The sequence below is a fragment of the Lissotriton helveticus genome, chromosome 2_1 (genome assembly GCF_964261635.1).
Source record: "Lissotriton helveticus chromosome 2_1, aLisHel1.1, whole genome shotgun sequence".
In the NCBI taxonomy this organism is placed as follows: domain Eukaryota; kingdom Metazoa; phylum Chordata; class Amphibia; order Caudata; family Salamandridae; genus Lissotriton; species Lissotriton helveticus.
The window spans coordinates 47,345,888-47,362,086 of NC_136059.1; the positions used below are offsets into that span (position 1 = coordinate 47,345,888).

At 46.1% G+C, this 16,199-nt stretch overlaps 1 protein-coding gene across 5 annotated transcripts in view; it reads right to left on the reverse strand.

The window, feature by feature from the left end:
- LOC144817695 (long-chain-fatty-acid--CoA ligase ACSBG2-like) overlaps positions 1-16,199 on the reverse strand; it is a 607,186-nt gene that overhangs the window by 145,630 nt on the left and 445,357 nt on the right. For all 5 annotated transcript variants that reach the window (XM_078674444.1, XM_078674446.1, XM_078674447.1 and 2 more), the window contains one exon: positions 1,407-1,556. In XM_078674444.1, the coding sequence (XP_078530570.1) occupies positions 1,407-1,556 (150 nt within the window). The remainder of the gene's footprint in view (positions 1-1,406; positions 1,557-16,199) is intronic.

Here is a 16,199-nt window from a genome sequence, read left to right on the forward strand (position 1 = left end):
CTCTCGAAGGGTCTGAGTCTAAAAGGGTTCCATCATAGTTCACCTCGAAGTGACCTTAATCTTTAAAATTGTAACTTGTTATTCTCCATAGAAAGTCAATGGTGATTTGCAGCTGTGTTTAGACACGGCACGTGTCCCCCGTGGCTCTCCTGTGTCCCTACCTTGGGTGGTTCCCGGTTGCCCCAGCGGTTCTACAGACACTAGGCCTGACTTCTATCCCTCACGTGGTTCTTATACCACTAGTTTAGTATATGGTTTGTGAGGCCCCAAGGGCATAACATATGCTGTGCAACTTATCGTATGTTAATTAAGTTCCTTGTATTGTACTTCTACCTCTGACCTCATAAAGAGTCCAGAGGGGTTGTGTTTAGAATAAATACATATATATTTGATATATACCCTGTGTGGTGTACTTTCATTTGATCATTCAAGAGATTATAAACTGGTAAAACAACTTGCTTAACTCGCCTCTAAGTCTAAGTAAGGTTGCTCTCCACAGTTACCACTAGGATAGCTTTCTATAAGGTTGACTTCAAACCTACCATCAATAAGGGTCGTTTGGACTAGTGCAAGGTGCCCACTAGAATAGTGGACATCATATGCCAGGCCAACTTCTCACAAGACCTATTTCTGAAATTATTGGGCTAGCACCAGTGATTTATTGGTTAATCCTACAGGTCGCACACGTATACATGGACACTCACACCCATGCATTCACACACACATACATACACACATTCACACAACACTCGCTCACTAATACACATACATTCATACGCACATACACGCATGCAACAAACATAAAAAATACATAAAACTCACCTTGACTGCAACTCTCCGAGTGGTAAGCCTTAGAGGTCCCAGGAGGATGGGGACTACTGCCTACCCTCAGCCAATGAGAGAAGGCAGCAGTCCCTCACTCATCATAGAGCTGGATATGGTCAGTGACCTCCACTCTGTGTCGAGGTGTCACTGGTTGACACTCACCCCTGGGCACTCTAGGGCTTGAAACTTAAACGCAAAGAGAAAATCAGTGATGAGGGTCTCAAAACACCTTTGCAGGCATTGGAGGACACGCCTACAGGACTGTGCAATCCTCAGCCTAGCAAAGTTCAGCGCAGGCAGCCAGGAACCTGCACATTTAGCGCATGTCTATCTCTGGCCTGTCTGATCTGAACCAGAAGAGTGCCTGTCAAGCTAACCTTCGTTCGGCCTGACAGACACTCTTCTTGCCAGGAAAAAGGGGAGGTATTGTCTCTCAGCCCATACAGACAGGCCGCGGCTCCCTTGCAGATACCTGTCCCACTTGACCTGGGTCCACCAACTTAGAAAAGACTGGAATGTCAGAAAAGACTGGAATGGTAGGTCACCCGCTTCTGCGAGTGAAGGGTCCCCTTCATACTCACATTGTCGTGACTCAGCATCACCCCCTTCGGCTGCCCCGTGGTCCCGGAGGTGTAGATGAGCAGACAACACTGGTTCGCCTTCTGTGAAGCAATAATGGCATCCACGTCGGAGTCAGGCACGCCTTCCCCTAGCCCCAGGAAGTCCTTCCACTGCAAGATCAGGACAAAACAGAAAGAACAATGAGAAACTCAACAACACCTTTGCACTGATGTCAAATAAAGATCAGAACCAGTTCAAGTAAACCTAACACAACCTGTGTTTGTAAAGAGCACATTCACCCCTTGGGCATCCTTCAGGTAAATTACAGATGTTCATTCTTACACAGCTCAGCCCCCCACGATGAGCAGCAGGAACAGCGCCCGGGGGGGGGTTTGTGGAGGTGGCGGAAGCCGGTGTTGGGGGAGGGCAGTGTAGTATTGTGTAATTACCTATTTCTTATATTAGCACAGTTCTGTATCCATCTTGTGTATGCTTGGAGCTGCACTATGGTGATAGATAGAACCTGGTGTAGTGATCATACTGTTGAATACTGTCAGTTGCATCTGATGCTGAATGGGTGGGATCATTTTTACTAAATTAAACTAAATCTACTTTTTAACCACTTGGAGCCTCTTCATCATTATTTTAACTTGAATTTTACACTGGAGGCAAAGTGCAGTTACAACCCTTGCAATAAGAAGTGAGCTAAACATCCAACAACAAAATCTACGACTACATCATACTATTTTCTTCAAGTTTGGTGTGGATTGGACAAGATTTCTCTTCTTTTCAACCCTTGTGATGTGAGTACATTTTCCTTACTAATGAGACGATTGACTTTAAGTTGAGCTTCATTCACACACATCTCATACCTTTTCTTGGTCTCAAGATCCCTGTGTGAGCTCACTTTCTAGAGCAACCACTGCACGTCTCACCCTCATCATTTATTTGTAGTTGGAAGACTTCGGTGCAGGCTGTCTGGTCAATTAAGCTATTTTTAGTGAGGATTGTACTGCGTAGCAAGATGACAGCTTGGTGATAACTCATGCACTATTTATTTGTAAAAAGAAACGTAGCGATTTATCACCTTCACGATATCTGCGAGGCGCTAGTGATATTGTTTCATCAATCATCTGACTGCAAAAGGCTAGCGAGAATTCAAATGATCTTTGCGAGGCTCTAGAGATATCGTTTTATCAATCATCAGAGTCTGCAAAGCGCTAGCGAGCATTCAGATGATCTTTGCGAGGCTCTAGAGATATCGTTTTATCAATCATCAGAGTCTGCAAAGCGCTAGCCAGCATTCAGATGATCTTTGCGAGGCTCTAGAGATATCGTTTTATCAATCATCAGAGTCTGCAAAGCGCTAGCGAGCATTCAGATGACCTTTGCGAGATTCTCAAAATATCGTTTTATCAATCATCAGAGTCTGCAAAGCGCTAGCGAGCATTCAGATGATCTTTGCGAGGCTCTAGAGATATCGTTTTATCAATCATCAGAGTCTGCAAAGCGCTAGCGAGCATTCAGATGACCTTTGCGAGACTCTCAAAATATTGTTTTATCTATCATCAGAATCGGCAAGGTGCTAGCGAACATTCAAAAATTTACAGAGGTCAGTTCTCATCAGTTATCTGGAGTGTCAGTGGTTGTGTCATTACCATTGAGCCTTCAAGTTTACACATTAAAGGTCAATTTTTCACGTTACCGTTTGCCTTTTCTGCCATCAGCGGACGCATGGTTTGGTGAAACTGTGTTTAATGAAAGTTCAACTGCCAACAAGTTTGTTTAGTCTCACATTACCTTGTTTCCTGGACATGCCAACGCTCGATTCCTTCCAGCTGTATCCCTTGTCAGGAAGTTCTTCTTGTTGAACACCTCAATCAATCAATTAATCAGGACATTTGTTAAGTGCGCTACATGCCCGTGAGGGTCTCAAGGCGCTGGAGGGGGTGGGGGGTGCTGCTACTGATCGAAGAGCCAGGTCTTCTGAAGGCCGGTAGGTCTTGGGTCTGCCCCAAGTTGGTGGGGGCGGTGTTCCAGGTCTTGGCAGCGAAGTGGGAGAAGGATCTGCTGCCGGCGGTCGTTCTTCGGATGCGGGGGACTATGGCGAGGCCGGCGGAGCAAAGCTTGCGGGTAGGGGCGTAGACGCTGAGTCGTCTGCTGATGTACGCTGGGCCGGCGTTGTGGAGGGCCTTGTGTGCGTGGATGAGAAGCTTGACGGTTATCCTCTTGTTGACGGGGAGCCAGTGTAGGTCTCTCAGGTGGGTGTGATGTGACTGCGGCGAGGATGTCGAGGATCAGTCGTGCCGAGGTGTTCTGGATGCGTTGCAGCCGTCTCAGGAGCTTGGTTGATGTTCCTGCATAGAGGGCGTTTCAGTAGTCCAGCCTGCTGGAGACGAGGGCCTGGGTGACTGCTCTTCTCGTTTAGGTGGGGATCCACTTGAAGATCCTGCAGAGCATTCGTAGGGTGTTGAAGCAGGCTGAGGACACGGCATTGACCTGTTTAGTCATGGAAAGGGTGGAGTCGAGGATGACCCCCAGGTTGCGTGCGCGGTCAGTGGGTGTCGGGGCTGTTCCCAGAGATGTCGGCCACCAGAAGTCAGCCCAGGCTGAAGGGGTGGAGCTGAGGATGAGGACCTCTGTCTTGTCCGAGTTCAGCTTCAGTCGGCTGTTCCTCATCCATTCGGCGACGGCCTTCATCACGTATCACGCAATCTTACGCACTGTACGTTGCCTGAGTAACGTGGCAGACATTTTGACTTGAAGTGGCACAACAGGTTCTCTGTGCGTGAAGGGGTTTTGAAAGATGCTTCCACTATTGTGTCATGTTTTCACAGCGGCAATAATTTGTGTGGTCTTCTCAACGTAGCGTTTAGATGGAGTATCGGACTTTTCAAGTAGGTGTTAATCTTTCACAGCACTGACTTTTCAACCTTCAAATGACTATTGTGATTTTCATTGAGTGAATTAACTCAAGTACTATTACTATACGACAGCGCCATTTTGTGGTTTTCAACATTTGTGCTTCAACTTCGACCATTGCTTTGCTTTTAGCAAATCTTCTTATGGTTATTTTTTTGTATTTTGTAAAATCTTTAAAGCTTGATTTTAGGCAACTACTGTAACGTATAACTTCGCTGATTTTTTTTCATTTTTATTATTTATTTTCCTAAATTAGCAATATTTTTTGTGTCTTATTATTGATAACTTTGCTTAAATAGACCTCTCTGTTTTTAACAACTTTCCTGTATTGACTAAATCCCACACAATTTTTGGTCATTACTTTATTCTTTTGTGTTCCTCAGAAGCACACTCCATCATGCAGAATGTAGCAACACCTCCATTGTTTTTATCTTCACCTGGTGATCCACCAATTAAATGGTAGAAGTGGAAGAAGGTGTTCGAAGATACGCCAAGGTGTGTGGCACTAATCTTAGTGCTGAAAGAAGAACTGCGCTTCTCCTTCATTGTATAGGTTCTGAGGGACAAGAGGTATTTGATCATTTACCCAATGTTGATGATCAAACTTTAAATAAATACGAAATTTGAATACTAAAACTAGATAAGCACTATTTACCTAAGGTCAGCACCATTCTCGAACGATATCACTTTAGTGGGAGGACACAAAACGATGGAGAATCTGTTGAGAATTATGTCACCTCCCTCAGGAAATTAGCATCATCATGTAAATTTGGGGCTCTTCTTGATGAAAGAATTAGGGACCAATTTATGTTGGGGTGCAATGTTGAGAAGGTTAGAAGTGATTTGCTGCAAAATTGTGAACCGCCTCTAGAGGAAGTTATATCTATTGCTAAACAAATTGAACACTCTTTGAAATGTGTTGATATAATCTCTAAACGTGAAAACAAAGAATACACTGTTCATTTTGTAAAAATCTGTACTAAAGGTAAATATTTAAAAAACAAATACTTTTGTGAAGGCTCAGAAGAAAACTGCGAGGGATGTAAAACTTAAGTGTTATAGATGTGGGAGTGAAAACCATTTGGCGAATGATAAAAAAGGCCCAGGTCTGAAATCAACATTGTAAAAGATAGGTCATTTTACCTCAGTGTGCAATGTCAGGAAAGACAAGGAGAAAGTTCTTGCCATTGCAAATAATAGCAACAGTGATAGTGATGATAAGGCTGATCTTTACTGATGTCAAATTGTTTCACAATGCTCTGATAATCAAAAAAGTGGTCCTTTGGATGACATAAGTGTTGAAGGTGAGACTAAAGGCTTTAATACTTCTCAAAGCGGACATTAAACCCAGCGCCTATGGGGGTGAACCCATAAAATTGTTAGGTTATTTCTCAGGATTGATGGAATATAAAGGCAGACATGTTTCAGGGATAATGTATGTCTCATACAAAGGTGACCGCATTCTGAGCTGGTTTAACCGGAGAGATCTTCGTGTTATGTTAGACCCGAACTCTGATCCGCCCATTATTCTAAAAGAGGGTTTCCAACCTAATGTTGTATTGGCTCAGAATGTTGACAGTGACTTCACCACACTTCTTAAGAGTATTGGTATTGTATTGTGGTATACTTATATAGTGCAACCTGTCACCACCAAGGGCATCCTGGCGCTTTTGACCCATGATCCAAGCAGAAGCAATAGCTCAACCCGCCCTAGGGAAAAGGTAAGTTTTCAAATCCTTTCTAAAGGCTGAAAGATCCTCAAGACCTCTCAGGGATAGAGGCAGGGAGTTCCAAAGTTTGGCCGCCGCTACTCTGAACGAACGACCACCCATCCTCACTCTCTGGAAGCGCGGGACAACAAGTAGCCTGGACGACGAGGAACGCAAAGCTCGAGATGGGAGATACCAGGCAAACATTCGCCGCAGAGGAATTGGGCCCAGGCCATGGATAGCCCTGAACACAATACACGCTGCTTTATAGCGTACGCGTAAATGGACCGGCAGCCAATGGAGTTCCTGCAGCGCTGCCGTGGAAGAGCTGTGGTAGGGGCGGGAAAGGGTGAGTTTGGCAGCCATATTTTGCACCCTTTGAAGCTTGCCCATAAGTGTTAACGGGGCCTCCAGAAGCAGTGCGTTGCAGTAGTCGAGTCGACTTAAGATGGTACTTCGCACTACTTCTGGTCTGGCTTGCTCAGGGAGAAGGGGTAAAACCTTGCGCAGCATGCGGATCAGCATCATACACGTTGAGGTGGTCTTATTCACGTGCAGATCCAGCTGCAGGTTAGGCCCAAAAATGACGCCCAGATTGCGCGCCGATTGTGCGGCTGACACCGTCTCTAAAAAGGAAAGGGGCCAAAAATCATCAGGGAGATCTCGGGGAACTCGGTCAGTGGAGCAGTGCAAGACCTCTGTCTTGGTTCCGTTGAACTGTAACGAATTCAAACGGAGCCATTCCGCTGTAGCCTGCATGCACCGGTGAAAAGACTCCAATGGGACTGCATCCTGTCCCTCCAGGGAAAAGACCAGCTGGGTATCATCCACATAATTAAATGCGGAGATACCAAATGATTTAATGAGCTGGACTAGAGGGCGGAGGTAGATATTAAAGAGTATGGGGCTGATGGCTGAGCCCTGGGGTACTCCTTGTCCCACTCTCCGCTCCTCTGAGCTGAAGGGAGGTAGCGAAACCCGTTGCTGACGGCTGTCCAGGTAGGAGACTAACCAGTCCCTGGCCTTGTCTTTAACCCCGCATTCTTCCAACCTCGAAATCAAGGTAGGATGACTTACCGTGTCGAACGCGGCCGACATATCGAGCAACACCAGAAATGCTGCCCGACCACTGTCGACACGCGCCCGCAGATTGTCTAATACGGTCACCAACGCGGATTCCGTCCCGTGAGCAGGGCGAAAACCGAATTGCGTCTCATCCAACCAGGTGTTCCCTTCTAAGAAGCCGGACAGAGTGCGGGTAACCAACTTTTCCATGATTTTAACCGGAAAAGGAAGCAGGGAAATTGGCCGGTAGTTAGAGAGGCACCCAGGGTCGAGCGTAGGTTTTTTTAAGAGCGGAGAAACCACTGCCTTCTTCCAACAGCCTGGTACAATCCCTGTTTCAAACGACTGGCAACAGATGGCATGCAAGGGCTGGAAGAGATCCTCTTGGAACACCTTCCATAGTTTTGGAGGAAGAGGATCCAGAGGCGATCCAGATGAGATCGTGAGGGCTAAACTGCCAAACTCCTCCAGAGAAGGGAGGGGAAAACTACTCAGCTGGGGTCGACTGGCCACAATCGCCGGAGCTCCCAGGCTGGTAGCCGGATCCAGAGAGGGAGGAGAGAGGCTACTCAGCTGGGGTCGACTGGCCACAGACGCCGGAGCTCCCAGGCTGGTAGCCGGATCCAGAGAGGGAGGAGGAAAGCTACTCCGCTGGGGTCGACTGGCCACAGTCGCCGGAGCTCCCAAGCTGATAGCCGGATCCAGAGAGGGAGGAGAGAGGCTACTCAGCTGGGGTCGACTGGCCACAGACGCCGGAGCTCCCAGGCTGATAGCCGGATCCAGAGAGGAAGGAGGAAAGCTACTCAGCTGGGGTCGACTGGCCACAGTCGCCGGAGCTCCCAAGCTGATAGCCAGCTCCAGAGAGGGAAGAGAAAGGCTACTCAGCTGGGGTCGACTGGCCACAATCGCCGGAGCTCCCAGGCTGATAGCCGGATCCAAAGAGGGAGGAGGAAAGCTACTCAGCTGGGGTCGACTGGCCACAGTCGCCGGAGCTCCCAAGCTGATAGCCAGCTCCAGAGAGGAAGGAGAGGAGCTACTCAGCTGGGGTCGACTGGCCCCAAACGCCGGAGCTCCCAAGCAGAGAGCCAAATCCAAAGAGGGAGAGGGAAAGCTACTCAGCTGGGGTCGACTGGCCTCGCTGCCGGAGCACCCAGACTGAGGGCCAACTCCAAAGCTGGGGGGGGAAAGCCACTCCGCTGGGGTCGACTGGCTTCCAACGCCGATGTAAATGTATGTATGTATGTATATGTATTGCGACTTATATAGCGCACGTATCACCCGAAGGTATCAAGGCGCTTGCTTAGGGAACCCGTCCTGGTATTCCCCTGTGAGATACCCCAGCAGGATATCCACAAGGTGAAAGCCAGGCATCCCGCCGCGAGGGGCCGTAGTGGAGATTAAGCAAGCTATTGCCCAGAGTCGCAGAGTGTGAGCCCGTGAGTCGAGTAGGCACCGGAGCGAGAATTGTCGAGTCCGTGGAATTTTAAGACCGAGACCCGCCGAGGCGGGGAATCGAACCCTGGTCCACGGCCGATCTCAGCTTCCGGGTCAGCCGCCTCTAACCACTGAGCCACGCTTCTCCCACGATGCTCCCAAGCTGGAGGGCTGATCCGCTGGACGGGGTCGACTGGAGGGCGTGGCCGGAGCTTCCACACAGAGGTGAGCGACCCTCTGCGGGGGTCGACTGGCCATCTCCTCCGGAGCTCCCGCCTCAGTGGTGGGATTAACTGGATCCTGCAGACCCGCTAAGATTTTACAGATTTTCTCCTCAAAGGCATCCGCAAGTGAGTCACAGAGAGTTTGCGATGCCGGGACTGCACTAGCCACACACATAGGGTGGGCAAGAGTGAGTTTCCAAATGTCTTTAAAGATGAGTTAGGCTGTTTGCGTGGTTATGCTCATAAAAAAGGCTTATTCCTGGAGACATACCCATAGCTGGTAAAGTTCGTAGTGTGCCCTTATCGGTGAGAGATGAGATGAAAGGGGAACTGGAGAAAATTAGAAATCATGGCATAATTAAAGAAGTTGAAGGGACTAGGTAGTTGGCCCCGGTAGTAGCCGCTCGCAAATTGAATGAAAGGCTTCGCTTATGCATCGACTTTAGAGAATTAAACAGGCAGGTCATCATAGACAAATATCCACTTACAAAAATTTCGGATATGCTGATGCTCTTACAAGGGGCCAATGTTTTCTCAACTGTAGACTTAAAAGTCTGCTTATCATCAGATTAGACTGGATGATATGTCTAAAGACTTAACTACATTTATTACGCCTTTTGGCACTTACAGATTCATCAGATTACTGTTTGGACTGGTGTCAGCGGCATCTGTGTTTCAGAGCGCTTTAGAAAAAGTTTTATAAGGTGTTGTGGGGGTGAAAATATACCAAGATGATTTTCTTGTCTTTGGTAAGAATGAAGTTGAACATTATGCCATACTCAGATGTTTTTAAGAGATTTCAAGAATATAATTTAACGGTGAGGTTAGACAAATGCAAGTTCAAAAGGTCGTTCATAGATTATCTAGGACACACCATCTCTGGTCAAGGTGTCCAAACCAAGGCTGAACTAGTTGGTACCATTCAAAATCTTGCGACTCCCTCCAACAAAGAAGAACTGATGACATTTCAGGGAATGTCAGAATATTATAGTAAATTTGTGAAGAATTTTGCTGGTATGTGCTTGAATATGCGTAAATTATTGTGTAAAGATGTGGATTTCATTTGGTCGGATGATTGTGAAAAGGAGTTCAATATGATTAAGGAAATGCTTAAGAATACTCCTAAGCTAAAGAGTTTTGATCCCACTAAAAGAGCAGTTCTCGTTACTGATGCCAGTATGAAAGGCGTGGGAGCTGTTTTACAACAGAGAGACGGAGACACAGAGAATGTAATTTTGTTTTTGTCACGTAGTCTAAGAGGTGAAGAATTGCGTTACTCTGTTATCGAAAGGGAGGCCTTAGCTGTTCACTGGGCTGTAAAGAAACTTAAGAACCTTCTCTAGGGTTTGAAATTTGAAGTTCGCACTAATCACAAGCCATTATATCAAATTTTCAATAAGAAAGGAATTGATGCCATTTCTGGAAGGATTTCCAAGTGGGTGGTATCTCTTCAGGGATACAATTTAAGGTCGTATATTTACCAGGTGCTAAGAACAATGTTGCTGACACATTTTCTAGGTTGGTAGTCCAAAATGGAATGGAATGGAATGGAATATGCACTTATATTGCGCATGGTTACCCGTAGGCATCCCAGGGCATTAGAATAACCAGAAATGTAATAGCCATTCAAGGGAAAAGGAAGGTTTTCAGCTGTTTCCTGAATTGTAGGTGGTTAGGTTCAAAACGGATCGATTCAGGGAGTTGATTCCATAGTTTTGACTCGTGTAGCGCAAATCTGTGCCCGCCAGAGTGAGCCCGGCAAATCCTTGGGACTGTCAGCAACATTTTATGGTTGGATCTGAGGGTTCGAAGTACCGGCAGGCGTTGAAACATCGGTAGAAGGAGTGATGGCCCATTACCAGTGAGGGATTTGTGTACAGTACACACAGATTTGAACACAATTCTCTGTTGTACAGGAAGCCAGTGAAGCTGACGAAGTGCTGGCTTAGCAGAGTCACGTCTCGCCACCTTTAGCAGTAGGCGTGCTGCGCAATTCTGAACCAGCTGAAGGGTCTTGATGGTCCCCTGTGGAGCGCCGAAATAGATCGCGTTGGAATAGTCGAGTCGTGATGGAATGAGGGCTTGCACCAACGTGCAATCGTCAAAATGATGATACTACCAATTCTGAAGAGGATGATTTGAAAGAATGGGTTTGTGCTATTGAGAGTAGTGGAGTAAAAGAGAGCAGATGGCGTGCAAAGTGTGCTGTTGATAAAGAATTGGTTGAGTTAACCTCTTTGCTCAAGAAAGGATGGAACAATAAAGTGAAAGGTGTGTGTTAGAAGTTTTGGTTGGTTAAGGATGAATTATCTGAGAGTGATGCTCTTATCTTTAGATGCACCAGATTGGTTCCCTCAGGTGCCCTTCATCAAGACCTTCTTGAGATAGCTCATGAAGGACATCAATGGATGTCTAAAACTAAAGAGAGACTCAGACTTACCTAGTGGTGGCCAGGCATGAACTTGCAAGTGGAACATCGGGTTAGTGATTGCATACCTTGTTGCATGAGTGAGAAATGTCAGAAGCCCAGAGTTCAGCCCATGGTCATTAGAGAACGTCCCAAGAAGCAATGGGAAGAGTTAGCTTTTGACATATTGGGGCCTATTCGCGGGAATGGATGTGATTGATTTACATTCCATATGGCTAGAAGTTAGAATCACAAAAGGCATTGATTCTAAACAAGTTATAGGGTTTCTCAGGGAGGTCTTTGGTAGAGAAGGCTTACCAGGAACCATACTTACAGATAATGGAACGCAATTAGCTTAGAATTAAATGGAGGGCTTTTTATTGAGGTGTTCAATTAAACATAAGAGGTGTGCGCTACATCATCCAGAGAGTAATAGTATGGTGGAACACTTCAACCGTGTTTTGAAGGAAACAATTGACTTGGCCAAACAGAATTGCCTTCATTGGAAAGAAGAAATTATCAGAAAGGTTGAAGTTTACAGGGTGTCCCCTCATGCTGTTACAGGTCATACCCCATTTGAGCTACTCAAATGCAGGTGTGCCAGCACATTGGTTGCTCCTTTCTGGATCAATGATGCTGAATCCAAAAGGGGTGAGAAAGTTTCTGGTGATGATTGGAGGCTAAAAGAGAGTGGAAAAATTAAAGCACCCAAGGTTTGCTATGATCTTAGAAAAGCTGTTAAAGTCATTCCTGTCAAGGTGTGTGATTTGGTTATGATCAGAGCTCCACTTAGCAGGAAGACTTCAAGCGTGTTTTAAAAACCTCACAGAGTAATCAAGGTATTGACAAATGCAATCAAAACCAAAGATCACTGGGTGACGTTGGAGATCTAGATGAAACGGAGTGGCATGAGGCATTGGCTTCACCCAAAGAGGTGGGTATACCCTCACGACTAGTACAGCTCAAGATACTACACCGCACATATCACACTAGATGCACTTTTTACAAGATGCGCAAAGCACAGCATCTATACTGTCTTAGAGGGTGTGGGGAGGAAGGGACCTTCTTACACACAATGTGGCACTGCCCCAAGATAGCTGATTACTGGAAAAAGATACTGAGAACGGTGTCGCAGACGGAGGGGTTATCACTAGTTCCAGAACCGCGTAGGTGCCTGCTAAATGTATGGGAACCCAATGATCTTACGCGTTCGGCGCAAACATGGGCAACAATGGGGCTAATGAATGCTAAACGTAATATAGCGCATAAATGGGGGGCGGCGGAGTTGCCGCCATTGGCGACATGGTGTGCAGACATGGACTTGGCCATGATGGCCGAAAGGGTGGTATTTATCAATCGAGGATGCCCCCAGAAATGGAGCAAGATATGGGGGGTGTGGAATAGGTACCAGGGGGATATATGTGAGCCACCGCCAGATTGTGATGAAGAAAGTTCAGAAGATGAGCAATAATATATGTATTAGGAAAAATCTTAATGGAATGCCTGGTGAATTGATTGTGATCAGACAGATATATGAAGACATCAAACGTGATTTGCTACTGTGGTTATGTTTGCTAACTGTAATATGTAATTATGTACAACCTGACTATTCTGCCAAAGTTATTAATGAAAATAAAAAACAGATTTTCTACAAACAAAAACGAACTCTCACGCATTTGGAACTTAAACAGAGTTATCATCATTAAGAATACTAAGCTAAAGGTTGATGATGGAGTTTCTTCCTCGCATGCTTCTCCAACAAGTACTGCAGTGGAAACTAAAAATAGGAATTACCTGAGAGACCAAAGAATTACCAGACTGCCTTTGAAATTTTATGATTATCAAATGTAGTATTCTTATTTAAAAATCCTAATGCTTTATGATACAATGTATATCTGCTTTGTGTTTGTTTTATTTTTTAAATTCTGTGTAAAGGGGGAAGGTGTGTAGTATTGTGTAATTACCTATTTCTTATATTAGCACAGTTCTGTATCCATCTTGTGTATGCCTGAAGCTTCACCATGGTGATAGAACCTGGTGTAGTGATCATACTGTTGAATACTGTCAGTTGTATTTGACGCTGGCTGCTGGATGGGTGGGATCATTTTTACTACATTAAACTTAATCTACTTTCTAACCACTTGGAGCCTCTTCATCATCATTTTAACTTGAATTTTACAGGCCGTCTACTTTTTCCATTGTCCCCTGCCTGGAACCATTAGTTGGGCAAAATCGGGACCCAATAATTATGGCGTCGTAGACACATGGCCCAAAAGTTTCTGCAGAGCTTTGAGGGCTGTGGGCTGCTGCTGTGCCTACCTCATGTCTTCTTCCAATTCTGTAACCAGGGAGCAGTACAGGGCCCCCCTTCACCTAATCTGAGCACTTCACTTCTCTCCTAACTGCCCAAGCCCCCAATGAGTGTTTGCTCCAAGCAGATGGCCAACGGGTGTGGATCTAGGCCAATTATTTCCCTTGGAAGATGGGAGATTGGACTCAGTGTTATCAGGGCAGTTTGTACCTCTGCTCCTTAAACCAGAGAACTCATGGCACTCCTTTTATCAACCACAAAGGGATAAAAGGCTGCCTGGGCCCGCTAGGACCAAAACATGTGAACAGGAGGCCAAATACAAATCTCTGGAGTGGGTGCATTAGTCTACTGAGCTGCAGGACCCAGCATCACCTGCAGGTGCAAACAAGACGATTGGTAGAGTAAAGTCTGAAAAGTAAAGAGTAGAAGACCTCAGTGGGAAGAGGGTTTATTGGGACACAGGCGCATCTCAAGCATGTGTCTGCTTCACTGCTAAGGAAGCGCCAGATGCTGACCCATCTTGCAGTCTAGATCCAAAGCTCCAGATATGGTACCTGGTTCTAGATTCCCATTGTTGCCTGGTAGCAGGATCCTCCACGAAGAGGCGGAGCACTCACCAAAGTTAGGATCCAGCCACAAATGAATGCCAAGCCGCCTCAGCCTGGGTACCCACCAGGCCGCTCGCAAGCACCATGACGAAGGAGATGCTTCGGTTACAAGCAGGGACCAGAGGTCTTCTCTCAACTGCAAATCCATTGTAAAGAACTTTGCTGGGCATGGGTGTTACTGTCATTGTGTGTGTGTGAGGGGGCAGTGTGTGAGGGGGCAGTGTGTGAGTGGGCAGTGTGTGAGTGTGATGGGTGTGTGGGTGTGGGTGTGTGGTTGTGAGTGTGTGTGGGTATGTGTGTGTGTGGGGTTGTGTGTGGGGGGGTTGTGTGTGTGAGGTGTTGTGTGTGTGTGGTGCTAACCATATGTAAATCAAAATGGTGTTCACTTATTGGAATATCTTTGGTGCCCAACATCCTGCCAGCTGTGCCCTTTGTCTTCTTCCCCTTCCCTTGCTCTGACCTACTTGGTTTTGTTTATCTGGCACGGTAGCCCATGTTGATTTGGACATGGGGGATGCTCCCAGTCTCATTGACCTGTTCCCTACAGAATTGTGGTACCCGGGTAGGTGATGCTGAATGGCCTCCAGAAGGATGGATGCTGAGACAAAATTATATGTAAGACACAAAACGATGGGGAAGTTTGTGGTGAATGCAAAAAAGCAACGTGCCGACCTTGTGAGAGCCCTGGGATGGGCTTAAGGGGCAGCGTGTGTGCAGGGAGAGGACTGTGATGGTCGTGCTGGACAGTAAAATACAATGAAACAAATTAATAAAGCCCGCAAATAAAAAATGCGTCAAAGTGCTTGAGGCAATAGATCCACCCAAGCTGAAGACCAGAGAACAACCATATATGAAAATAGCAGAAAAACGTCATTATTTACCCAGCCACGAGCTAAATAGTGGATTTTCTGCACTTTTTGGCTGGCGGCCGTGCAAGTAGCAGAAAAACTTCATTATTTGCCCGGACACTGGCTAGATAGTAGAGATTTGCCACTGTTTGACTGACGGCCATGCAGATAATAGAAAACCTCACTATTTACTCGGCCACTGGTGCACTTTCGGCTTGAGGCCCCTCAAATGTTGTTCTATTATGCCCGTATGTAGATTTCTACACGTACTTACACCAGACAGAACAGCATTCAAGGAGTAAAAACAATTGCCATTCATATCCCTATGAAAGTTACAGTCCAGCTGTATTATTTCGTTCGCAAAACTGGTTGCAAATTCCACACATACTTTTTGCGAACAGAATAGTATTTTGCAAACTGACATATGCACTGTTCGCTTGGTTCACAAAATACTGAGGGGCATATTATCAAGGACAGGCGATACATTATCGCGGCTTTTATCGGCAGGAAACTGCCGATAAAGCGGCGATAATGGCCTTGATAATATGCTCTATGAATTCCAATCGAAGCCCATGTTAGATGTGAACACATCTAACATGGGCTTCGAATGGAATTCATAGAGCATATTATCAAGGCCATTATCGCCGCTTTAGCTTTAGCGGCAGTTTCCTGCCGATAAAAGCGGCGATAATGTATCGCCTGTCCTTGATAATATGCCCCTGAATCACTGGGGTTATGAGGGTTGCCAGATGACCTGCCTAATTAATAGTTGATACACAAAACAGGGTACTCCCAGGTAGCGTGGGACCCAGAGGGTTGAGAGGTCTCTTCAACAGTTGAAGAGGGGTGGGGGGATACAGCCTCTCTTGTAAAACTCAAAGCAACAAAAGAGTATCCCGCCTGAAGTTACAGGGATAGTAGTATATACTACACAAGACCCGTGTCTTGTGTAGTATATACTACTATCCCTGCAACCTCAGGCAGGATACTCTTTTGTTGGTCTGCCTAATTAATATTCATGAGGCAGATGCAAAATAATGACCTTCGGCGATTAGCTGTAGTTAAAGTAGCCCATGTTCCTTAAAGGAATCATTGCTGGTTTTGAAAGAAAGTTGTTGGTTTAGGAAAAAGTCTTCCTCTGAGGCTGCAAACATGATTCCAAAGGGAAAGGGGTCCTAAGGCGACCCCTCCCATTTGCGAATCAGTAACCACCCCACCTCAGAGGTCTTTAGCTCACCAATGGTTTGCGACACCAATTGTAGTCAAACCATCAATAAATTCCTTT